At 48.0% G+C, this 24,492-nt stretch overlaps 3 protein-coding genes across 4 annotated transcripts in view; 2 read left to right on the top strand and 1 right to left on the bottom strand.

Moving 5' to 3' along the window:
• Positions 1 to 8,538, top strand: part of myo1d (myosin 1D) — a 57,171-nt gene extending 48,633 nt beyond the window's left edge. Inside the window, exon 22 of the mRNA XM_086140153.1 lies at positions 5,834 to 8,538. Coding sequence (XP_085996279.1) covers positions 5,834 to 5,990 — 157 coding nt within the window. The 3' untranslated portion in view covers positions 5,991 to 8,538. The remainder of the gene's footprint in view (positions 1 to 5,833) is intronic.
• Positions 8,539 to 11,196: 2,658 nt separating this feature from the next.
• Positions 11,197 to 14,339, bottom strand: cdk5r1b (cyclin dependent kinase 5, regulatory subunit 1b (p35)). The gene is made up of 2 exons (XM_086140154.1): positions 14,073 to 14,339; positions 11,197 to 13,374 (listed from the first exon to the last, which is right to left on the bottom strand). The coding sequence occupies exon 2, from the start codon at positions 13,230 to 13,232 to the stop codon at positions 12,327 to 12,329; it is 906 nt and encodes a 301-aa protein (XP_085996280.1). The 5' UTR covers positions 13,233 to 13,374; positions 14,073 to 14,339; the 3' UTR covers positions 11,197 to 12,326.
• A 702-nt stretch (positions 14,340 to 15,041) lies between these two features.
• Positions 15,042 to 22,321, top strand: psmd11b (proteasome 26S subunit, non-ATPase 11b). Of its 2 annotated transcripts, none has more exons than XM_086140151.1 (13): positions 15,042 to 15,168; positions 15,998 to 16,099; positions 16,182 to 16,378; positions 17,621 to 17,678; positions 17,781 to 17,975; positions 18,975 to 19,119; positions 19,193 to 19,253; positions 19,680 to 19,742; positions 19,840 to 19,965; positions 20,344 to 20,379; positions 20,454 to 20,505; positions 20,588 to 20,730; positions 21,177 to 22,321. In XM_086140151.1, the coding sequence occupies exons 1-12, from the start codon at positions 15,078 to 15,080 to the stop codon at positions 20,728 to 20,730; spliced, it is 1,269 nt and encodes a 422-aa protein (XP_085996277.1). In that variant the 5' UTR covers positions 15,042 to 15,077; the 3' UTR covers positions 21,177 to 22,321. The 2 variants fall into 2 exon arrangements, with proteins under 2 accessions (XP_085996277.1, XP_085996278.1); XM_086140152.1 differs by having other exon boundaries at positions 21,182 to 21,892.
• The last annotated feature ends 2,171 nt before the right edge of the window (positions 22,322 to 24,492 follow it).

The following is a 24,492-nucleotide window of genomic DNA, read 5'->3' as shown; positions in this document are numbered from 1 at the left end:
CGTCGCCGTAAATGTTTTGACCCCCGGGGCAAATCGTGGCTCCGCCTCTGCCGCCCAGTGATTGGCCCGCTGTCACGTCGCGGTCAGGTGACCAAACGCTTCACCCTGAATTCACGTCCGGCTAATTCAGGGTCTCCAGTGAACCTCCTGCTGGAGGAACCCGATGGTTTCTGCTCGCACCTTTTACGCTCCTCTATTTTTGATGTTTCTTTTTTTGCTCTCTCGTCGCCATAGCAACCAGCATCCCACAGCGATCCTCCAAAAAACAGTTCATCGTTTTTTTTTTTTCCCCGCAAAATGATTGAATAACCCTGTCGCAGATTGGACTGGAATATCAATTCAGATGAGCATTTGAAATAAATAAATACGTTAAATAAATTTATTCAACGTCCAGAATTAAAATAAAAGATGTGGAGGATTTTATTTTGAAAAGCACACATAGGACGTTTCATCCGGGAAGAAAAAAAAGCAGCGTTTGGAATATTTAAACTTTTTACCCTGTGATTGACAGGTGGTATGTCCAGGTTAAGACCCCCCCACCCACACACACACACACACACACACACACACACTAGAGTCATGTGATCTAGTGAGTCTGCAGTGTGTGTGTGGTGGTAAAAGTGCTGACATGAATTCTGTCGTCCCGTTTGGGAAAAGTGGGGAGGCTCTAACTTTGATCTGCTCCTGAAAAGGCTTCAGACACACACACACACACACACACACACACACACACCTACAGTGCTCATGTATTTTTCATCTCAGGAGAAAGGGGAACGATGGAAGGGAGTCCTGATTCCACCGTCTCAAAATAGTCTCCTCCGCCTCTTTGGGCTCCATCTATCATTTTTTATTTTATTATTTTTAATTCAATAATCATTTCAATTATTTTCTGCCAGTTGTTTGCTCAGTTTGCAAATTAATTTTAATTCTGATAAAAAAAAAAAAAAATCCAAAAAATTATTTCGGGAAAATTGTATAAAAAACAAAAATTGATACGTTAAAAAAGAAACGTGGAAAGAAGAAATATACAAACAAAAGGAAAAAAAAATATATTTTTTAATTTTCATTTTTCAATACCAGGTTGACAGCATTTTTTATATTCAATAATAATTTCATTTTTTTTCTGCCAGTTGTTTGTTCAGTTTATGAATTAATAGGGAAATGAATGCGATATGGAAATCTGCTTTACAAATTAACATCCTTAATCAGCCTCTAATTGTAATTATGAAAATAAAATCAAATAGATGATATTTTTTCCAGTCTTTCAGGAAAATTCTAGAAAAAAATCATCAATACAATAAAGAAAATAAAAAATCAGAAATCTACAAACAAAAGGGATTCAGATTGACAGTGTTTTTTTTATATAAATTTTTTTTTTTTTTTTTTCCGCCAGATCATTTTCCAAATTAATAGAGAAATTAAAGCTGTATGGAAATTTGCTTAAAAAACAAAAATACTTAATCATCTTTAAAAAAATATAATACCTTAAACTGTTATTATGAGAAAAAACGTTCAAATTGATGATTTTATTCCCAGATTCTTTCAGGAAAATTTTCATATTCAATACCAGGTCGAATTTTTTAAATTCAATTATAATTTCATTTTTTTCTGCCAGTTGTTTATTCAGTTTGTACGTTAATGGGGAAATCTGCTTTAAAAATAAACATTCTTAATCAACCTTTAATTGTAATTATAAGAGAAGAAAATCAAATTGATGATATTTTTTCCATATTCTTTCAGGAAAATTAAAAAAATTAAAGAAAGATAAAAAAGAAAACAGGAAGTCACAAATCTACAAACAAAAGGGAAAAAATATATTTTGAAATGTTTATCTTTCAATAGCAGCATTTTAACAGCATTTATTTTGGGGTTTGGAAATAAAAGAAAATCCTTTCATTGTGAATGAATAAATTAAAATGATTAAGAAAAAGGAAAAAGAAACGCTGCTCAGTTGGGGATGGCTGCTGGGAAAAAAAAAAAAAAAAAAAAACTGAATTGAGGTTTAAAAAAATCCACACACCAAAAATACTCCAAAAATAAAGATAATTTATTTCATCTTCCTCAGATGCTTACCAGAAATATTGTTAACAAACATGTTATTGTTGCGCCATTTTTAAAGGGACTGATCACGTAATTGATTCCCACCTTTTTACTATTTCCGAATCAGACTACTTTATTCTACTTTATTATTATTAATTAAGATAAAATAAAAAGAACAGTAAAAATCTAAATAACTAAATACAAATAAAGTTAAAGGGATGTAAAATATGTAACGTATATAAATTGTCAGCTATATCTTAGTGAAGATAATATTATAGTGTTAATATGGACAATAGATTTTTTTTATTTTTGGAGCGCTTTTGTTGATCTGTGTGCAGATCAAGTCTCTATTCAGGAAATTAAAATGATTTACAAACATTTTACCTTTTTTTTTTTGTCTTTTTGTCTCCCGCCCTCCTGCTCCTCCTCCCTCCACAAACCGAAAACAGGGGTGAGGGATTGATTTTCCGCCTTTCTCCCCTCAGGGGGGTCCAATTGGCCCGGGACTCCTGATGCTAAAAGGCCAGCCGATGACCCGAAGACTGTCTGTCTATGTGTGTGTGTGTGTGTGTGTGTGTGTGTGTTTTCCATTCTAGTCGGAGTTGAAGGGTTGGGTGGTTTCGTTCCGTTGGCGCGCCAGAGGGCAAGCTCTGAGATGTTGGAGAACGTGTCAGAAACCCATTCTGTGAGCGTGTGTGTGTGTGTGTGTGTGTATGTGTGTGTGTGTGTGTGTGTGTGTGTTTGCCCTTCACCAGGAACCCAGCATCCCTCTGGCGTTTTTAGCAAGACAGTGAGATGGAGAAGTAATAGGACGAGGGCAAATGAGGGAATGGGCATGAGTGCGTGTGTACGCGTACACACACACACACACACACACACACACTCACATGCTATGACACACACACACACACACACACACACACACACACGCGCGGGCGCAGACACATTTACAGAAACACGCAGTAGCACTGGCTGGCAGCCATGACAGATGGGGGAGTTCAGTTCGCAGGAGGAGGTGGTGGTGGTGGAGGATGGGGGGGGGTTGCCATGGAAACCAGCATCAGTGTTATCCCGAGTTGTGTGCGCTTTGCAGGGGAGGACGTGGGCGGCGGGAGCAGCACATTTGGTTCAATTTTTTTTGTCTCTCCTTCTCTGTTGTTTATGACTTGTTGACGTTACGCAACAAGTCGCCGGTCACTTCCTGTCCAGACGGTTTTCGCGGCTCGGCTGCGGCGGGTAAATGGGGGCCGGCGTGGAAAGTGTGTCACTCACGGTCCAGCCGGTACCGGAGGGACCGTAACCGTGGTAACAGATGTCTTCACGTGGAGCAAAGGGGAATCAGATGCTTAAACCGACCAAAGACGCTTGAAAGCGCCACCCTTTGAGGGTTTAGACGGCCACGTTAGAGCTAGTTGCCCTTTCCTCCATTATTGTAGTCCAGTTCGGCTTCCACCGGCCCGCCCCCCCCCCCTACGCTGTTCGCCATCGTCGTTTTGATTCTCCCGCTACTTCCTGTCCTCCACCAGGGCTACTTCCTGTGTCCCGCCTTTTCTTTCTCATTGGCTCTCGATGACTAGTTAGCATCGGTTGATTGTTAGGGACAAGGTTGGGTTTGTTGTCGTCATGTGTTCACTAGCCGCGCTCACTGGTGCTGACTGCGATTTTTTTTTTTTTTTTAATTGGACAAAAATTTGGGGGCGTGGCCATATTTTGATTGACATCTGGCAAAATCTGAGCTTCAGAAGTTGAGGGGTGATGGAGTGGCGACCAAAAAAAAAGGCGGAGTTAAGTTTCATCTCTGAAGATGGAACATGAGTCAGCCATTGATTGGTTTATCTCAGTCGCACCATCATCCTCTACACACACACACACACACACACACACAAGGAGATGTTCTTAACTGGATGTGGCAGCCACTAAAAAGGCAATCAGCTGCTGCGCTCCGGTCCGGCGCTGGCGTATGGATCACCCCTCGCCGGCTGGAGGTGGATTTCTCTCCAATTCGTCTTCATTTGCAGAGCGCAGAGCCAGAGGCGTCATGTTGGTTCCCCCCCGCAACGCCGAGCAGGTGCCGGCGTTAGCGTCGTGCTAGCTGACGTACGACCATCTTCCTCCCGGGAGGAATAATAACTAGCAACCCAAGGGTTGTACTAACCGGGCTGTAATGAGGTGGTGGAAGGGTGCCTGCTCACCTGAGTTTGCCCAGTCAGGGGTTTTTGTTGCAAGAACCATGAAATACTTGTTTTCGGTCAGAGCGGCTACCAGACCACCTGGTTACCTAGCTCCCTGACCACCTAACCACCAGACCACTGGACCGCTTGACTACTTCACCTGACTACCTGACCACCTAGTCCTTGACCCTCCAACTACCAGACCGTCTAGCAACCCGTGGACCTCACCTGACAACCCAACTATCTAATCACTTGACAACCTAACCACCAGACTAGTGGTGTGGTCAGTCCACGCAACGACCTCACCACTTGACTACCTCAGCTGACTACATGACTACCAGACTTCCTAACTACCCGACTACATGGCTACCAGACCATCTGACTACCTCACCAGCCGACCACCTGATTAACTTACATCTAACCAACTGACTACCTGACCCCCAACTACCTGACCACTTGACTACCAGACCATCTGACTACCTAACCATCTGACAACCTGACCACCTAGCTCCCTGACCCCCTAACTACCAGACCACTTAGCAACTTGACTACTGGACCACCTGACAACATGACCACCAGACTATCTGACTAGCTCACCTGATTACATGACAACCTGACCATCTCACTACTTAAATCCCTGACCCCTAACTACCTGACCACTACCTCACCTGACTCCATGACTAGCAGACTTCCTAACTACCTGATTACAGGTAGACGCTTTTAACCAGAGTGACTTACAGGGAAGATGTCGGGGATTGAACCCAGGACCCGGGTCTACCACAGAGCTACATACAACACAACCACTTGGCTACCAGACCATCTGACCACTAACCTGACCACATGACTACCTGACAACCTGACCACCTAGCTCCCTGACCCCCTAACTATGAGACCGCCTTGCCACTAGACCACGAGCGCACACCTGACTGCCACCTAACCCCCTAACTACCAGACCACCTAGACACCAGACTGCCAGGCCACCTGACTACATGACTACCAGACTTCCTAACTACCTGACCACATGACTACCAGACTATCTGACTACCTCACCTGATTACATGACAACCTGACCATCTCACTACTTAAGTCCCTTACCCCTAACTACCTGACCACTACCTCACCTGACTACATGACTACCAGACTTCCTAACTACCTGACCACATGAATATCAGACTATCTGACTACCTCACCTGATCACATGACAACCTGACCACATGACTACCCAACCACCTGACAACCTGAAGCTCTCAGACCTCCTAACTACCAGACCGCCGTGCCACCAGACTACCCAACCACTAGCGTACACCTGACTGCCACCTAACCCCCTAACTACCAGACCACCTAGCAACTTGACTACTGGACCCCCTGACTACATGACTACCAGACTTCCTAACTACCAGACCGCCTAGCCACTGGACTACCGGACCACCTGACTGCATGACTTCCTGAACATCTGACCAACTGACCATCTGACCAACTGACCTGAGCCGTGTGTTGAACGCCGGAGTCTTAACCCGAGAGTTGGTAGCCGTCGGTTGGATCGTGCGTTCGCCAACTTTCTCAACGGTAGCCTAGCAATGCTAGTTTCTCCTTGACCTTCCTTTCTTCTTCCCCCCCTGCAGCGAGAAGAGGAAGCTTCAGGTGAACGTCAGCAGCCCCATCCAGTGCAGCATGAACGGCAGGAAGTGCACCGTCCTCGTGGAGCCCAAGAACAACCAACCGCAGCCGGACTTCACCAAGAGCCGCTCGGGCTACATCCTGGCCGTGCCCGGGAACTGAGCGCCGGGGCCGACGGGGACGATGACGATTCGCTTCCGATTCGCTCGCCTCACTCGCGGAAAGAATCGGGAAATCGAGTCCTCGCGAAGCCGCGATCCTGGATCTCTAGGCAGCGTAATTACGTAGTGGCTAAAACATACATAGCTCAACAAATTTAAGGATGTGCACTACAGGATAATCCACCAAAGTGGGTGTTGTTCTTCTTCTTCTTTTAATCCAAATCTGATTTGCTTTGTGCGATTTCTACCCCCCCCCGTCCCCCCCAGCGGGATGCAGCGGAGGAGGGTTAGAGGTGGCAGACCGATTCTCCGAACCGCTGATGTTGCGTAACAGAACGAGGGAAAGATGAAATCCAAAGGCTTTGCGGGGAGGATGATAATCCCCGGGGCGCTTCCTGCGCCGGAGTCGGATCATAAAACACCGACCCGGGGGGGGGGGGGGGGATGATCTCGATGATGATGACGTATGGAAGACCCAAGATGCCATTTGTAGATACGCGTGACTTTATTTTCATTTTCTCCCGTCTGGATAATTAAACCCCCGAAAAACAAGCGGGTTTTTTTTTCCCGCCTGCAAATCCAGCGATTGACACCACCCCTGATATTTTATCCCGCTATGTAAAATAATAATAGAAACAATTAAGGAAGTCGTCCCTTTAAATCCAGACAAAAAAAAAAAAAATTAAAAAAATTTAAAAAAGGGGGGAGGGGGGGCTTCGCTGTTTCCATGACAACAAGCCCCCCCGGTAATGCACGTCCACTTTTTCTTTTTTAAATATATTGTTTACAATCACATGTGTGAACAACAGTGAGCTTCCACATGTCCAGCCTCATTCCAAAAATTTGAAAAAAATATAAAATATATAAAATAAAATGTAAAAAAAAAAGAAAAATAATTAACTGTTAGCGGAGCTGGATGTGTTGAGCATATCCTCTGTAAACACTATGGTTAATTTAACTCTCTAGCTGTGTAACATGCTGACATGTAGAACCCGTGTATTACAGGTTAGAATGTAGTACAAAAGTACAATTACACATATTTATACTCAGCGCGTAGTTTCCCATCGCACGTGTCAAAACAAAGGGACTCGACTGATGAACCGACGGCGGATTTAAAGCCTTTAGCCAATTATTTGTTGTTTTTTTTTTTTGTCTGCGCTCATGACTGAAGCCTAGAATAATGTGGGCCGTGTGTGTGTGTGTGTGTGTGAGTGTGTGTGTGAGAGAGACCGCCTTCGCGTTTGTGACCAAATTTAGGGCCGAGAAACAGGAATGGAAATTAGTATCAATGCCAAAGCTGTTGTCTGCTTCAGCAATTAGCCTGATTAACCAAGCTAACGCTAGCTTGAAGGCTAGCTCGCCGAGGTGTGAGATTACTACGAATGGAAAGTTAGCTATAAACGGAGCCAGTCCTAGCATCAGAGCTAGGTGGAGCTATAGCTCTCGTTTTAGTTTCCGAGCTAACCGCTAGCCGAGCGCCAGCCGTAGCCTCCTAGCTTCCCTTTGGGCTAGTTTTAGCTGTAGCTCGGGAGCTAACGATAGCGACGGAGATAACCGCAGCATCAGAGGGTGATGTAGCCAGCTAGCATTAGCCCGGTTTGAAGAAAAAAATCTGCTAATCTTACATGTCACCCGCTAATGTTTCCACGTAAAGGATATCTCGCGTCGTCACGCCACGTCGGCGCGCTCCTCGTCCGAGCATCGCCTCTTCTCTGCACTTTATTTCGTATCGCTCTTCCAGGCGAGGAGGCCGCAGCGGTAGCGCCGCCCGAGGCGCTTCCTCAGGAATACACGCCACTTCACTCAGCTAATGATTCTTTGTGCATGCGCGTGTGTGTGTGTGTGTGTGTGTGTGTGTGTGAGAGCCGAGATCCTTGCACGCAAGGGGTCACCCCCAGTATCGCTCCGTTACATAAAGCCAAATATCCACCGTTAAAGCGGCCATTTTTTTTTTTTTCTCGCTAATATCCAAGGAGGAATAGCATCGATAGGAAGCGACGCTAATGCTGTAGCGTCGCCGGAGGAGGCGGAGCCTCGGGCAGGAAGTGGTCAGAGTCTCCAACCGCCGCCCGCAGATCTTCATTTATCTTAATAGAGGCAGCGGCGGAGAAAATTGTCCTCTTTGGCGGTTCGATGCTCGAAGGAGTTGTAGTTGTGTGTGTGTGTGTGTGTGTGTGTGTGTGTGTGTGTATATCCAGCATGCTAATCTCCCACAGGGCCTCTCTCTGCCCGTCATTAGGATGGACTCCATGTCACTTCTCACTTCAGCGCTTTTCTCTCAAGTCGGGAGAACAAAAGCCTCCTCCTCGCTTTCTTCTCGCTCACCTCCTCCCTCCTTCCTTCCATCCCTCCTTCCATCCCTCCTTCCATCCCTCCTTCCATCCCTCCTTCCTCCTCAGATCTTTCAGCTCCTCTGTCCTGTCCTGCAGGGTGCTGGATGTTTTCTAGTATATATATTTACATATATGTATTTTTTCCTGCTACTATCCAGGAAGTCCAAAAGGGAAAATTCAGCAGCAACCAAATAAAATTTAAAAAAAAATTAAAAATGTCTGTCTTATGAAATGCAAAAAATTCCAGGATCTGACCTTCCTCACGGTGAATTAAAAATGGTTGAAGGGAGTCTCAGTCCGACATCTCCGGGTTAAATCACCCGGGAGGCACAGGGGGAGATTAACTAGAATCACATTATTCCGATTTGGATGAAATGTTGTTTTTTTTTTTGTTGAGATTAATTTAAAAATTCCAGTCTAAATCCTTCATTAAATCTGTATTTTTATGTCTGCATATTATTGTTTTCTATATATATATATATATATATATATTGTAATTTTCAGAATTTTGAGGGAATTTTTCACAGCATCCTTTTTTTGATGGAATATTTGTGTATAAATGCCTTTTTTTTAATGTTTAATTGTGTTATTACCTTGTTATTCCATTTCAATTTTTTTTTGCTGAAAAAAAATCTAAATTTCTTTTTTTAAATATTTCAGTTCTGCCAAACTGCATTCTCTGACCACATTTGCGCATCTGAGTGATTTTTTTCCGACAGCAAGCAAAGTAAACCGAACCTGAGGCCATAGATCCATAAGACACCTTCATTTTTTTAATTTTTGTCCTAATTTATCAAAATGTATCCAAAATAAGGAAAATGTGATGGATTTATTTTTGCAAAATACTTCAAAATGAAACATTTAATTTCAAATATTTTATATAAAACATGTTGGATTTAATCTTATCATGACTTCACATTTACACGTGGAACAACATTAATCACCGATAAATCACCCTTGTGTGTATTGATTACCTGCCGTGGGGATGAATGGAGTCACACACACACACACACACACACACACACACACACACACACACACAAATCTCTTCTCCCGAATAGAGAAATGTGCTGAGATCCGTGTCGTCAGCAGCACCTGCAGACTCCATTGTCTTCTCTGACCCTCTGGCTGAATTATGTGACGTGGTCGTGAACCTCCCGTGACTTGGTCGCGCTCCAGACGGACACACACACACACACACACACACACTCCTCTCGCCTCCTCCTCTGTCCTCTGCTGCTTTAGGCGCCGCCCGTCCGGTCCGGTCCGTGCCTCCTCCTGTCTGATATCGATTATTGATTTTGTATCCCGCAGACGGGAAGGGCCTCTTTGACAATGAGGGTGATTTTTTTTTTTGCAAACGTGAGTTCGATGTCTCCTAATGCGGTTGATTTCATTAATCGGTAATAAATTGATTTGCTTCAATGGAAAAGCCTTGGGTTTCTTTAATGCTGCGCGCGTGTGTTTTGAGTGTGTGTGTGTGTGTATTCAGTGTGAAAAGTGTCGACTCCCATCGCTCACGACCGTCACTCCACTTTGTGTGACTTTTGTCTCCCGTGTTAATCCGCCCACCAACAGCTGCTTCATCCTGGCGCTGCCGTTGCCACGGCAATGCCACTTCGCACGCTGCCAGGCCGAGTTAGTAATCCGCCGTCCGTCGGTGGGAGTCGGGAGGACGGCGTCGCCCTCCACGCCTCCGTCCTTCAAGGGCAGAGACGAATTCAGAGGCACCGCCGATCAATAAGTGGGAATTAATTGACCCGGAGTGACGCGTGACGGATCAGCTGACCCCGATTGATCCCCGGCCGCTGACCCCCACGCCAGGATCCAATTAATCGCACTTTGATCGGCGGCGGTTTTATCCGTTCCCGTGGCTTTTTGGCGACTCTGGATTTCGTGCATCTTTTTTTCGGTGCATCGTCTGCAAACAGCAGCGCCGGAAAAAGCTCTTGAAAATAATCAATTTCAGGGTGAGATTCACACCGTTTGCTGCTAAACTTCACTTTCTGGTAATTGAGCTAGTGAATCGCAACCGTCGTCGTTTTTCCTCCGGGGTTAATAAAGTTTTTTTTTTTTTTAAAAAAAAAAGGAAAATAAAAGGAGCGGCTCCTCGGTCTTCGACGATCAGTGCATTTTATTTTCCATCACAGTACAAAAATAAATTAAAATAAGCAGAAACTAATGGACGGGAAGAAGTATTAAAAAAAAAAAAAAAAAAAACAGTTCCTCCATTTTACAGCAACAGCCTTTTTTTTTTTTTTTTTTTTTGTCTTTTACTCTCCCCAAAAAATAAAAACAAAATAACTCCTGTGTGTATGAGGATAGATGCCCCTCCCCCCAATAAAACCAGATCCCGGTGCGGTCGGTGCGTCGCGTCCGAAGTAAAACTACGTCACACACTCTTCTGTACAAATAAGGAGCTAACGCTAGCACACACACTCACACTCACACACACACACACACGCACACACACTGGTGCAGCCTCTCTTTCACCTTGTTTTTTCTCATTTTTTTATCTACAAATTACACAACAAGATACAGAAAAGGAATCCCACAAAAATCTCAATCTACTTTTTCGAGTTTTTTTTTTGTTTGTTTTTCTTCGTACTTGTTAAGTTTCTGGAAGTGGGGGGGGGGCACGACTGGAGGGTTTGTGTAGAGAAACAGATCTGACCTTTGACCCCACCCCCCTCTTTTCCCCTCCGGCAACCGTTTTTGTTTCCTCCTGGCGGGAGCAGGAAGCTTCGGACGTCCCGTTGCCGTGAACGCCTGGTCGGTTCCTCCTTCGGCTCCCGGTCGGCGGGTTCCCGGGATTAGCATTAGCATTAGCATTGTTTTCCCGCGTAGCTCAAACTCGAAAAGAAACGTTTGGGAGATTTTCAAAACAAATTTATTTCCCTTTTTTTCTTTCCCTTTTACAGAAAGATCCGACTCATATTTACACTTTATTTGATGTGATTTCGAAGTGATCCCCCGGGATTTCGTCGCGACGTCCGAACAGCCGCGGGGAAATATTTCTGTAAAACGTAAACAAAGCGACCCTTTGTTCTTATTTAATCTCATCTTTGAATATTTCTCCCCTTTTTCCGGTCGAATCCGTTGTTTTTTAAAGTCGTTCCTCTCAAATTTCATGCCGTTTCTCAAAAACGACGCTAACGTCTTCTCCCCTTTTTTCGGTGACGGTCAGATTTCTCGCATCAACCGGAATCCATCTTCATTCCCACCAAAGAGAAGTAACTTCCCAACCCCAAAGTCTCTCATTTACAAGGAACGTGCCCAAATAATAAACCCACCCACCCCGCACACACAAACACACACCTCCCCTCCAATATGGCACCGTTTTCAACATCGTGAAATAGTTTCGGGAGCGACGAAGATGCCCCCCCCCCCCCCTCCCTCGGCCCCCGAAAAACAAGATAGAAACTCCCCCTGGTAAACAAATAGCCTATCTTAGCAAGCAGAGCTAAATGAACTAGTGTCACGTTGGTCACGGCATTCTCTACAGCAGATGCAGGCGGGTGTTTTTTTTCCCCTCCCGCTTGGAAAAAGTGGAAAAAACCTGCATGGCACGCGTGCAAAGAACAAATAGCGAAAGAAAGAGGAAAAAAAAAAAAAAAATCACCTTTTCCAAGGGGGGGGGGGGGTGAAAAAGCGAAAGATTGTTTCGTTTTTTGTTTTGTTTTGTTTTTTTCCCGGAAAATGAAGAGTAAAGAAGCAATAAGTTAAGTTAGCGTCCTAAGAAGGTCCTTCAGGTGGAGGTCAAGCGTCCTCCTCCGTCATCCCTCCGTCCAGTTTTCCCACAAAGATGCTAACATGAGGGAAAAAAAAAAAAAAAAGAAAGGTATGGATCCAGCATCGATTGGCCGCCGAACGCGGGGGGCGGCTCGGGAGTCCGGCCGTAACCGCGGCGATAGAGGAAGGGGCGCCCGGCTCTTCTTTCCTCGGACGCCCCGAGAGGGACGGCGTCCCCTCGCCGCCGCCGCCCCTCCCACGCCGGCATCCCCTCACCGGTCCAGGCCGATGAGCAGGCGGCTCCTCTCCTCCTCCTTCTGGCTCTCGTTCTTCAGGTCGGCGAACACCTGAGTGAAGTAGTGCGGGTCGGAGTTGATCTGCAGCATCTTGGCGCTCATCAGGTTGATGATGGACAGGCAGCGGTCCCAGAAGGTCTCCTTGGAGCTCTCCACCAGGAAGGGCTTCAGCGGGTAGGAGATCTCGTTGCCCATGTAGGAGTAGGACAGGTAGAGGCAGGTGAGCAGCACGGCCTGCAGCTCGTGCTCCGTGGCCACCTCGGAGGAGACCACGTCGCGGCACAGCATGTAGACGAAGACCACGTTGGCGGGGGTGATGAAGCCCTGGTCCTGCCAGCCCTGCAGCAGCAGGGAGCGGTCCACGCTGCGCAGCCACAGCACCGGGTCCGTGGGCGACAGGTGCTTGAGCCGGTAGCAGCGCCGGCACAGGAACTCGCCCAGGCAGCGCAGCAGCTCGCTGGTGGACGCCTGCACGATCACCCGCCGCGGCGTCCCCGCCGCCGGCGCCGAGTTGGCCGCCGGCGCCTTCTTGACGGAGGAGGTGTCGGCGGGGGTCTTGCCGGGCGCCGGGGTGCTCTGGTCCCCGGCGAAGCTGGACAGGTTGGCGCACGACTGCGACTTCTTCAGGTTCTCGTTGTTCAGGTGGCTCACGTTGTTCTGGTAGGCGCCGTTGGGCTGCACCTTCTTGGAGCCCTTCTTCTTGGCCGACACCGCCACGATCCGTTTCCATGGCAGCACGTTGATGAGCGAGTGGCGCTTCAGGTTCTTGTCTTTGGCGTTCTTGCTGTTCTGCACGGCCGTGTAGTGGCCCACCGTGGCCGGCCCGTCCTCGAACAGGGCCGCCTTGCGGTAGCTGGGCGACAGAGACAGCACGGTTCCCATGGCGACGGCGGCGAGATGTCCAGCGTCGGGTCAGGGGGAGCCTGGCGTGGAGGGGTCAGGGGGGGGGTCACAGAGCCTCAGTGCTTCCGGGAGGGGGGGGGGGTCCCAGCCTAAAGGCCGCCGTCGGGCATCCGAGGCGCGGCTGTGGACGGAAAACAGTCACGTGACAGATCGGAACACAGATCATCGATAAGTAGCCCTTCGATCACTTGCTGGGTGGGATCCAACGGCGGAATTCAATGTGTGTGTGTGTGCGCGACACCGAAAATCCGTGTGGGAACCCGCGCGCATCCTGGAGCTGATCGATTATCGGCGCCGCGTTCCGCGAGAACAGGTGAAGATCGCGTGCCCGGATGCAGAATGCGCGTGCACGCACACGCAAGTCTCGCCTCGCTGCAGCGAGTGGGAGAAATAATAACGTGTGTGTGTGTGTGTGCAGGGGAGTGGAGTGGAGGGGGGGGTTTAAGTGCGCAGCGTGCACGGCTCCGCAGAGACGTCGTGCACGATCGCAGTCGACGCACCGGCGGCCTCCATCCATCCATCCATCCATCCATCCATCCATCCATCCATCCATCCATCCATCCATCCATCCATCCATCAGCGGGACGCGCCCCGGAGCTCCCCCGGCTCTGCGGCAGCGGCAGCGGGAGCTCTCCGCGGTGCTGAACCCGGGCGTCTGCGTCGAAATGCGCCCCCCCACCATCCACCCACCCACCACCATCCCTTCCATCCCCTCCACCTTCTCTCCCTCGACCCCTGTTTCCGTTCATCTCCATCCTCGAAACGACAAGAAAAACACAAACCCGAACACGGGATAAAAAAAAAAAAAATCGGACTCACCGGATTTCCAGTCGGAGAGCCGATGAAGGGGGGAGGAGGAGGAGGAGGAGGAGAAGATATCACCGCAGTGTTGACGCTCCGCGCTTCCCCTGTCCTCCCCCCTCAGCAGAACCGTAAAATCATCTCCTGCAAAAGAAAGGAGGATAGTCCTTGGATGGGTGGAGGGTGGGCGGGGGTGGGGAGGGGGTCGGCGGCCAGTGGCGGAGATGGACGCCGGGATGGAAATGGAGATGGAGATGGAGATGCTTCTGCTTCTGCTGCTGCTGCTGCTGCTGCTGCTCGCAGCCCGGAGATGCGGATGTTGTGTTGTGTCACTGAGGCTCCGACGCAGAGGCGGTGGTTGGGCGCCGCGCCGCGACGCGCCGTGTGCGCAACCGCGCTGCCGGGGAAAAACAACTCCGCCTATAGGACGCGTCACTGCATCATGGTATAGACGGACCTTGCGACCCTAACACACACACACACACACACACATAGATGCACATATATACGCCTTTTACATGCAACATGTTCCCCCGCGCTTGCAGAACCTGCAGAGGTCCGGTGCATTCTGGTCGGATCTGGATTCATCCGTCCTCGACATTCATTTTGCGCTTTATAAATGCATTAAAAAAATGCCACTCGGGTTCTTTTGAATGCATTTTTTTTTTAAATTCAACAGGATCCCGCCTGCTCCGTCCTGCGTTTCGGAAAAAAAAAATCAACTAAATAATATGAGAATCGATATTTTTATGGTAGCATTTCTGTGCATCAGCCATTACTCTCACACAGACAAAATAAACAATTATTCCTGTGTATCAACGTTAATAAAAGTAAATAAATTGACTTTTAAATGGATTACACGCTTCCAGGGGGGGCGTCGATGGATTTATATTAACGACCTAGTTTAGCAATAAAACTACATTTCCCAGGATGCCACTCGTCCGAGCGTGATGACGTCACACGCGCTAAACAACGTTGCCCCCGTACGGTACTTCTCATTCAGGCAGCATTTGAATAAGGAAGATGGCGGCTGCAGCAGTGGTCGAGTTTCAGAGAGCCCAGTCTCTCATTAGCACGGATCGCAACGCGTCTATCGATATTCTCCATTCAATAGGTGGGTGTTCGGCGGCGGGTTCGCGGCGGACGCGTTTCCCTCGGCCGCCGTGCCGTGTCTTCCAGCGGTCGGTGCTAGCTAGCGGCGTTTAGTAGCAAGAGCCGGCGCTGTGCCGTGCTGACTCACTACTGTCGAATGGTTGGTAACGGCAACTGCTAGTGGATGTTAGCACGCTAGCGTTAGCTCGTTAGCAACTTTGCTAACTTTAGGCCGGGGCGTGAAATTTTGTTAGTTACGTTGTCGTTGTGCTTTACGAGTAGTGCGGTTTGTGGCTTCGGTATTCCACGACAGCAAAGCGCCACCGGAGCTAACCGCGACCGTGACATTAGCCCGGCTACTTCTGCTGTTAAAGCACCATTGTTAGCTTGTTGTCAGAAATGCTGGACTCATCAAGAGTCAACAGTCACAAGCGGCGCTCCGACACAACGAAAGGACCTGCTTTCTTCATGATAACGTCCGCTCGTCAACAAAAAGTATCCTATTTTTGTGCCCTACGAGGTTGTTGTGCTTATTTGTAAACAGTTCGTGTGCCCCCCTTAAGCATCGCTGTCCTTAAACTGCCGTGTCACAGCGGCCAACTAGCTGTCAGTCCGCTCTGCTGCGGAGGCTCCGGGAAATTCATCTGATAAGTATTTGACAGAAAGTAGTCCCACCGAACTTGGAATAATCGCTCGAAAACAAGTGTTCAGAACACATCCAGGAAGAGTTTGTGAAAAGTTTTCATCGGTCTTCTCGGACTACAATGCACGTTTGGCACCCAGAGGTGCTCCTGTATCTCAGCTGAGGGGATTCCTCTTCAACTTGGATGTTGTCTCTTGTTTTTTGGCAGTGAGGAGAGATGTTCAGGAGAACGATGAGGAGGCTGTCAGGGTCAAAGAACAGAGCATCCTGGAGCTGGGGACCCTCCTGGCCAAGACGGGACAGGCGGCAGGTAACCGTCCCGCCTCGGACAGCGCGTCCCCGCTTTTCGCCGACGTTGGTGTTCCTCACGACGCGGTCCACTCTCTCTCCAGAGCTCGGGGGTCTGCTGAAGTTTGTGAGGCCTTTCCTGATCTCCATCAGCAAGGCCAAGGCGGCCCGGCTGGTCCGCTCTCTGCTGGACCTGTTCCTGGACATGGAGGCGGCGACGGGGCAGGAGGTCGAGCTGTGCCTTGAATGCATCGAGTGGGCCAAGGCCGAGAAGAGGACCTTCCTACGACAAGCCCTGGAGGTGAGGAGGGCTGAAATTGGTTTATGGGCCCTATTACACAGGTATACAATGTCCACAGCGCACGTTCGGGGATCAAATAGTTTTGTTTTTTTCTGTGTAGCACAGCAATATCAACAAACCGATAAGACAAGGCAATGTTTACCCCAAGTGTCAAATGGGAGCGAACCGGTGCGGACTATTTTTACAGCGGAGCAAAAGTTCAGAGTAGTACCTGGTTCAATTTGTATAATTGCTTTTAAGATAGACAATTTATCTGGGTGTAATATTTAAACGTTTCTCCGGCCAGTTTCCCGGCACAGATTCTGCCAACGTAGTTTTCACATCAGCGCGTACCGAACTGCTGGGGCACACAGTCACGGTTCTCGGTCGTCTCATTCACACTCGCCGCATATTTCCTGTTTGCATCTGATAACAACCGATTTGCAGTCTGCCTGCCTCTGAAAGGGCACATTTTGTGATTTTTAGGAGTTTGAAAATGAAAGGAATATCACAGAACCTCGAGGGCGGCTTCACGGGGGATCAGATTCAACAACTTCTGTCTCTGCCAGCTCAATTTTGTAACTGGCTAAAACCTGTGTGTGTGTGTGTGTGTGTGTGTGTGGTGGCCTTGCAGGAGCTCCACACACCAAATGAAAACAGCCATTTTCAGAAATGAAAGCAAGACAAAGAATAGATTTAGTGGGGAGAAGGAGGTTGCTCCAAGTCAAACGCTGGGGAAGCCCTGGCTGCGGGGGAGAGTACAGCCTGGCAGCCGGAGCGTCGGGAGCTCAGGCTGGGCCACAGCAAAGCGGCTCCCTGTAGAAACCAGACCAAGCTGCCGTGTTGGAGGCACTGAAAGCCGAGAAGATGAACGCCCTACTTTGCTGCTGTTGGTTGTTATTAATACTGGCCCATTAGCTCCACTGCTTCCTCACCTGGGAGAACCCGAGATGTTCTCTCTTGGTGGGAGGGAAGTGGATCGGACGCAGGAACGAGCGCCTTCACTCTGCGCGGCCTCGAAGCGTGTCCTCTTCATCGCTTCCACGCCACCAAGCCTGTTCAGAAGACGCGAGAACTTTCGAATCCATCTTGCTGTTGGTCACGAACGTGCGAGAACATGGCTTCATCGTGACCGAATAGTGTCACGTGACCAGTTCAGGGCCCCTCCGACATCCGTTCATCTTCACCAATAGGACACTTTTTGTCTGCTTAGTTGATGACGCCTGTAGCTATTATACTGACGGCGTTCTCTTCTTCCTCCAGGCGCGGCTGATCTCCCTCTACTTTGACACCAAAAGATATCAGGAGGCCTTAGCGCTCGGTGAGTGGTCGGACGTGTCGTTTTCGGGCGTCATGAGTACCGTGAATCCAAAGTTTTGGTTCAAAACTTCTGCATCGCTGATGATCTCCGTCCCCCCGCCAGGCTCGCAGTTGCTCCAGGAGCTGAAGAAGATGGACGACAAAGCCCTTCTGGTGGAGGTCCAGTTGCTCGAAAGCAAGACGTACCACGCCCTCAGTAACTTGCCCAAGGCCCGCGCCGCCCTCACCTCCGCCAGGACCACCGCCAACGCCATCTACTGTCCTCCCAAGCTCCAGGCAGCTCTGGACATGCAGTCAGGTCAGAGGTCACCCCACGAAGCGATGGTTTCACAACTGTGAACCAGTCCAGTGTGGAAAAAACACACACTCAAGTGGGGAAAGTATGTGAATCAGTATTTTGCCCGCGGGACGCTTCCAGGTGTAGAAGTGTAGCGATGGTGTGCCAGTTCTCGCGCAGCATCAGACCTCCACCTCTGCTCCGCCAGCACCGGCTTCCTCTTTGTCCATAAGCCCTAAACATGGAAAACACCAAACGGCGCCATTTCCTCTAGAAGAAAGAATACAGGCCGTCGAATGTCACTGGAATTGCTCTCAGACAGGAGGAGAAATCAATGTCTTCCCAGTTTCAGAAGTGACCCCCCCCCCCTTCTTTAAGGGGTTTATTTATATGGAGAGGCAGGATGTGTCATCAGTGTGCTGCCAGAGCAAGTGTGACTGCCATGTGAATGCTGCTGCCCCCCCAACACACACACACCCACACACACACACACACATCAGGACCACTCAACTCTGACTCATTTTTACACCCGGAGCCGTCCCGTCGTCATCCTGGTGGTCACCAGGCCGAGGGCGAGAGCTTCCTCCATTATTCACCGTTCGGGGCGGTGAACTAGTGCAAAAAAAGGTTTTATTAAGATAAGATAAAGACAAGATCAACTCTATTTATCCCCAGAGGGGAAATTCCTTTGTCACAACAGCGTTACAGTTAAAATGTCAAAAGTAAATCTGAATATAAATAGAGATAGAAGATAGCAAGACGTCCACGAATAAATAGACCGCAGCAACAACATCAGCGAGAAGAATGGACAAAAAGGAACAGTAAGGGTGAAAAGTAGCCAACCAGAACTAAATAATATAAATAGACTGACAATAGCAATGACAAGACTAGAATAATTAAACAGAAACAGACGTCGGGGGCGTTGAGTTCTATATGTAACCGTGAAGGAAATCTTAAAATGCGTAGGTGACCGTCTGTCTTAGCCGCGAGTGTGACGGGGTTTCCTGGCCTGTGACGCAGGGATCATCCACGCGGCAGAGGAGAAGGACTGGAAGACGGCCTACTCCTACTTCTTCGAGGCGTTCGAGGGCTACGACTCCATCGACAGCCCCAGGGCCATCACGGCGCTCAAATACATGCTCCTCTGCAAAATAGTCCTCAACTCGTGAGTGGAGCCTCGAAGCCGGGCTTTTCCGGGGGGTTCGGGCTTGGAGGACACTGACCCGTCTCTCTTTCAGGCCCGAGGAGGTCCAAGCGCTGATCAGTGGGAAACTGGCCCTTCGATACACCGGACGGCAGGTGAGCAGAGGCCGGCGCCGACCGAACATCCGCGCCGTCGAAACAGCCGGTTTCCGTGGCGACGGTTCAGGAAAATCTCATCCGGAGTTTCTAATTTGCATAAATTGTAATCTCTCGACTCGTTTTCGGTAATCCGGCCCGATTTCTCCCCCGATGGTCTGAGCTTTTAATGTGAATTCCTCATTTTTAAGAGGTTTCTCAACCTAAAATAGCAGAAATTTGTGTGAAAAGTGAACAGTGACGTCTGAAGGCAGTTTCTTGTTCGTCCATAACCCGGCCACTCGGTCGTGTAGCCACTGAATCCCCTCTCCCCTGAGCCCGTCTAACCTTCAGGGCAGAGGAGCGAAGGACACTCCCTGAGCCGCTCGTCATTTGGGTTCCTCTGCCCTGCTCCTTCTTCCGCTGATGTTTCCCCCTTCTGTACAGACAGATGCACTTAAATGTGTGGCCCAGGCCAGCAAGAACAGATCGCTAGCAGACTTTGAAAAGGTAAGGCGCCGCCGCCAAACACCACCGGCCTCGACGTCACCGTCCGAGGTGTGTGCGCTCGCCGTGACGTCGTTGTGTGTGTGTGTGTGTGTCTCAGGCCCTCACAGAGTACAGAGCGGAGCTTAGGGACGACCCCATCATCAACACTCACCTGGCCAAACTCTACGACAACCTGCTGGAGCAGAACCTCATCCGGGTCATCGAGCCTTTCTCCAGAGTACAGGTAGGGAAGGCCGCGCCGCCATCTGCTGGAGGAAGCCTGCAGCTGCAGGGGCCGACCGGCGCCTATAAATATAGAATAACACACTAATATAGGAATAACATGAAATAAGAGCTTGTATTTTATTTTCTCAAGTGTATTATAAATATTTGTCCCCCACTTGGTCTCTCACTGGTTGTGCATGTGAGGAATTTCCAGCCCTTTTATTATGAATTAAATGCAAGGCCACTCAGACTGTTCACTTAATTCAGAGCCGCAATGGAATCTGATTGTGTGTGTGTGTGTGTGAGTGTGTGACCATGTCAATAGTGGCGGATCATTGAAAGGCTGCAGGGCTGAATCCCAGTTCGGCGTCTAACATGTTTGTGCTTCTGCTTTCAGATTGAACACATATCAGGTCTAATCAAACTCTCGAAGGTACGTCCTGCCGCCACCGCTCGACCCCCGTACCGTCCGTCGGTGTCCCTCACCGCCTCGTCTTTTGTTTGCAGGGAGACGTCGAAAGGAAGTTGTCGCAGATGATTCTGGATAAGAAGTTTCACGGTGAGTGGGTCTAAATCAGGTTAAGTCTAGACGAAGGCAAAGAGTTAAGAGCGAGGCTGACGAATCCCCCCGGCCCCCGCAGGGATCCTGGACCAGGGCGAAGGCGTGCTCATCATCTTCGAGGAGCCCCCCGTGGACAAAACGTATGAAGCAGCCTTGGAAACAATTCAGAACATGAGCAAAGTGGTGGACTCACTTTACAACAAAGCCAAGAAGCTGACATAGGTGAGCGCCGCCGGGGCGGAACGCCGCCGAATCCCTCCACACACCACCCACCTGTGACCCGTGAATTTGAAGGGACTTTTAACACATTTTCTTATAATTTCCTAGTCATCCATAGTTGCCTTTGACCCAAATTCATTTCCAGGTAATGCGTTTTATTTTTGTTTCCCCCCTTTACGTTTTTGTTTCAGAATTTAACAAATTTGATATTTGGTTATCTTGATTATTCATTGAGGTAAAAGCCAATACAGTTCTTCCCTTTTTAAATCCCTACCCCCTTTATCCCTTTGGGCCGAGATGCAACAAAAAACGCCTCCAGGAAATCAATCCTCCCTCTCGATGCAGTGGGTGAGGTTCCCATGCGCCCGCCGCGTGTTTGCGCCCCGTCGCCACTCATCGACCGCCGCCTTTGCGCTCGGCTAACGGCCCGTTTTCCTGTCTGTCCCCAGAGCAGAGCCCCCCCCCCTGCAGTGCAATGGAGGAACTGTGTGTTTGACCAGCGTATGTAACATTTTTAGAAGGGGACAAGGGAGAGCGACACAAAGTCCCACAAACTGCAGCATACAGGATTCCCCCATCGACCCCTCCCCCTCCCCCCAAATGGACAGTATCATCACTTCTCTCGTTTATTTGTTTTCGTTCTTTTCTTTTTTTTTTTTTTTTCTCCACCCCACCCCCTCCCCTCCTCTTTTAATTTTGATATCTCTTCAGGATTCTGTATAACACTCAGCGGCCAAAATCAGGCCATCAGGGAATATTGTACAACCACAATAAAAAGAAAAAAAAATATTGAAAGGATAAAGAATACATATATCTTTATATCTACGCCGAGGGCGGGGCGACCCGGCCTCGAAGTGACTCACTGCAACCTCAAAGGTTCAACTTTGACCTCTGCGGCCTCCGACTCTGCTTCCGACCACGAGTGCAGAGACGAGGCCTTCTCCTCTTCCTTTCTTTTTCTCGTCCATATCTTTCAGAAGCACACTGTTCAGTTTTTGGAAGGTTGTCTTACCCTTTGGGATACAGAATATTATGGTTTCCTTCTCGCTCTTGATTTTGTTTCCTCACCATATCAACGCCAACAGTTAAGCCCCGCCAGCTCCCCCCCCTCCCCCCTTCCCCTTACACTGTATTTCAGAAATGTATTAAAACTCACTCTGTTTTGGTTTTTTGGTTTTTGTGTTTTTGTTTCAAAGGAAAAAAAAAAAAACAAGAAAAGAGAACAGAATGGATGCCACATGTCTGCCCTCTCCTTCCCCCCCCCGTCCCTCCCCCTTTATGCTCATGTAAGTTTATAAACCTGGACAGGAAGACGTTTCACCACCAGTGCCACGTTTTTCGGCGCTTGTTTGCCTCGGTCGTCGGGGCGCGACGTGAAGACAGAAAGCGGAGACGAGACGGATCCGTCGCCTCCGAGTGTCAGCGAATCATCCCCGATCGAGCGAACTTCCATTGTTAGTTCCTAGCACTAGTGTGGTATGCTAGTAACCAAACAATTTGTATGGTTTTGATTTGGTTTTATTTTAATTTTTTCTGTTTTTTGGGGGTTTTGTTTTGTTTTTTTCCTCTCTTATAAAGACATTTTCAAAATAAATATTTTGTATTTTAAGGGTTTTTTTTTGGTCTTGTCTTGAAATTTCATCTTGGCAATTGTTTTCATTTAGCACGACTGAAAAACGGCAGTGAGAATTTGAACAAACACTTGATGGAAATGAACACATACACACACACACACACACAAGTATGGGGAGAAAGTTTGTTCACCCCTTGTGTGAAAGCTAAAACACATTTATTATGTTTCGTAAAACACCAAATTTAAGCTACAAGGTACAGAAACTACCAACTAAACAGCTCTAGGGCCATTTTTTCCATAAACTGCTCACAGACAACGAAGTGAGCTGTACATCTGCAACTGTTCATTCATTGTCTGCAAGCAGGTCTAAAAAATCTACTTGAAGTTTTCATTCATTATAAGTGAAGATCATTAACTCAGTAAAAATCAAAAAAATTATATTTGGAACTGTGAGAACTGCCTGTGGTGAGCAAAATGATTAAAATAAGATTATATGCAAGAAAATGATAAATCTAATCATTAAAGGGTTTAATTCTCTTAAGAGCCCATTAAAGGGGCTTGTTGAAGTTGCCAATTTCATCTTTCTTTGGAAAAGTCCTTTTCTTGCTCCCCTGGTGTTAAAAATACAGGGTAAAAAGTGAAAATTCCATCTCAATTTGGATGAGAATAGACAAATTTTGGAATTTTAATTTTATGATGGGATAAAGTTATTCAACTTAAATGCATAGACTTTTTGTCATTTAAGACTGCAGATAATTTCGAATGGCGTACTATTAGATTATCTGAATGTTTAGATAATCATAAATTTCAAACACAAATTCTTCTTCTTCTTTCGGCTTTTAGGGGTCGCCACAGCGAGTCAACCTTCTTCATCTAACCCTATTCTCTGTATCTTCCTCTCTCACACCAACTACCTTCATATCCTCTCTCACTACATCCATAAATCTTCTCTTTGGTCTTCCTCGAGACCTCTTGCCTGGCAGCTCCAATTCCAGCATCCATCTACCAATATATTCTCTGTCCATGACCCAACCATCTCAGTCTGGCTTCTCTGACCTTCTCTCCAAAACATCGAACATGTGCCGTCCCTCTGATAGACTCATTCCTGATCCTATCCATCCTGGTCACTCCCAAAGAGAACCTCAACATCTTCATCTCTGCAACCTCTAGTTCTGCCTGCTGTCTTTTGGTCATTGGAACAGTTTCTAGTCCAAACATCATCGCTGGTCTCACCACTGTCTTGTACACCTTTCCTTTTATTCTGGCCGACAGTCTTCTATCACATAGTACCCCTGACACTTTTCTCCACCCATTCCAACCTGCTTGGACCCGTCTCTTCACCTCTTTTCCACACTCTCCGTTGCTCTGGACTGTTGACCCTAAGTACCTGAAATCCTCCAGCTTCTTGATCTCCACTCCCTGTAGCCTCACCGCTCCACCCGAGTTCCTCTCATTCACACACATATATTCTGTCTTGCTGCGACTAACTTTCATTCCTCTCCTTTCCAGAGCATACCTCCACCTCTCTAGATTTTCCTCTACCTGTTGTCTGCTCTCACTACAGATCACAATGTCATCGGCAAACATCATGGTCCATGGGGATTCCTGTCTAACCTCATCTGTCAGCCTGTCCATCACCATTGCGAACAAGAAGGGGCTCAGAGCTGATCCCTGATGGAGTCCCACCTCCACCTTGAACTTCTCTGTTACTCCTACAGCACACCGTACCAGTGTCTCACAGCTAGCATACATGTCCTGCACCAGTCTAACATACTTCTCTGCCACTCCAGACTTCCTCATACAATACCAGAGCTCCTCTCTTGGCACCCTGTCATATGCTTTTTCTAGGTCTACGAAAACGCAATGCAACTCCCTCTGGCCTTCTCTGTACTTTTCTATTAGCATTCTCAACGCAAATACTGCATCTGTCGTACTCTTCCTAGGCATGAAGCCATACTGCTGTTCACAAATGCTGACTTCTGCTCTCAGTCTAGTTTCCACTACTCTTTCCCATATCTTCATTGTATGGCTCATCAACTTTATCCCTCTGTAGTTGCCACAATTCTGCACATCCCCTTTATTCTTAAAAATAGGCACCATCACACTTTGTCTCCATTCTTCAGGCATCTTCTCACTCTCTAAGATCCTGTTGAATAATCTAGTCAGAAAATCTACCGCTGTCTCTCCTAGAC

This window comes from Fistularia commersonii, chromosome 32, assembly GCF_037954325.1.
Source record: "Fistularia commersonii isolate RoL2024-O1a breed Wild chromosome 32, RoL_Fcom_v1.0, whole genome shotgun sequence".
NCBI classification, from domain to species: domain Eukaryota; kingdom Metazoa; phylum Chordata; class Actinopteri; order Syngnathiformes; family Fistulariidae; genus Fistularia; species Fistularia commersonii.
The sequence above is the reverse complement of the archived record's forward strand: the minus strand, read 5'-3'. Positions and strand labels throughout refer to the sequence as shown.

Excerpts from the sequence above, each read along its gene's own strand:
- psmd11b (XM_086140151.1), top strand. The coding sequence starts at position 15,078 with ATGGCGGCTGCAGCAGTGGTCGAGTTTCAGAGAGCCCAGTCTCTCATT. Across the intron at positions 16,100-16,181 it reads CAAGACGGGACAGGCGGCAG|AGCTCGGGGGTCTGCTGAAG; the intron begins GTAACCGTCCCG and ends CTCTCTCTCCAG. Across the intron at positions 17,976-18,974 it reads AGCTCTGGACATGCAGTCAG|GGATCATCCACGCGGCAGAG; the intron begins GTCAGAGGTCAC and ends CCTGTGACGCAG.
- cdk5r1b (XM_086140154.1), bottom strand. The coding sequence starts at position 13,232 with ATGGGAACCGTGCTGTCTCTGTCGCCCAGCTACCGCAAGGCGGCCCTG.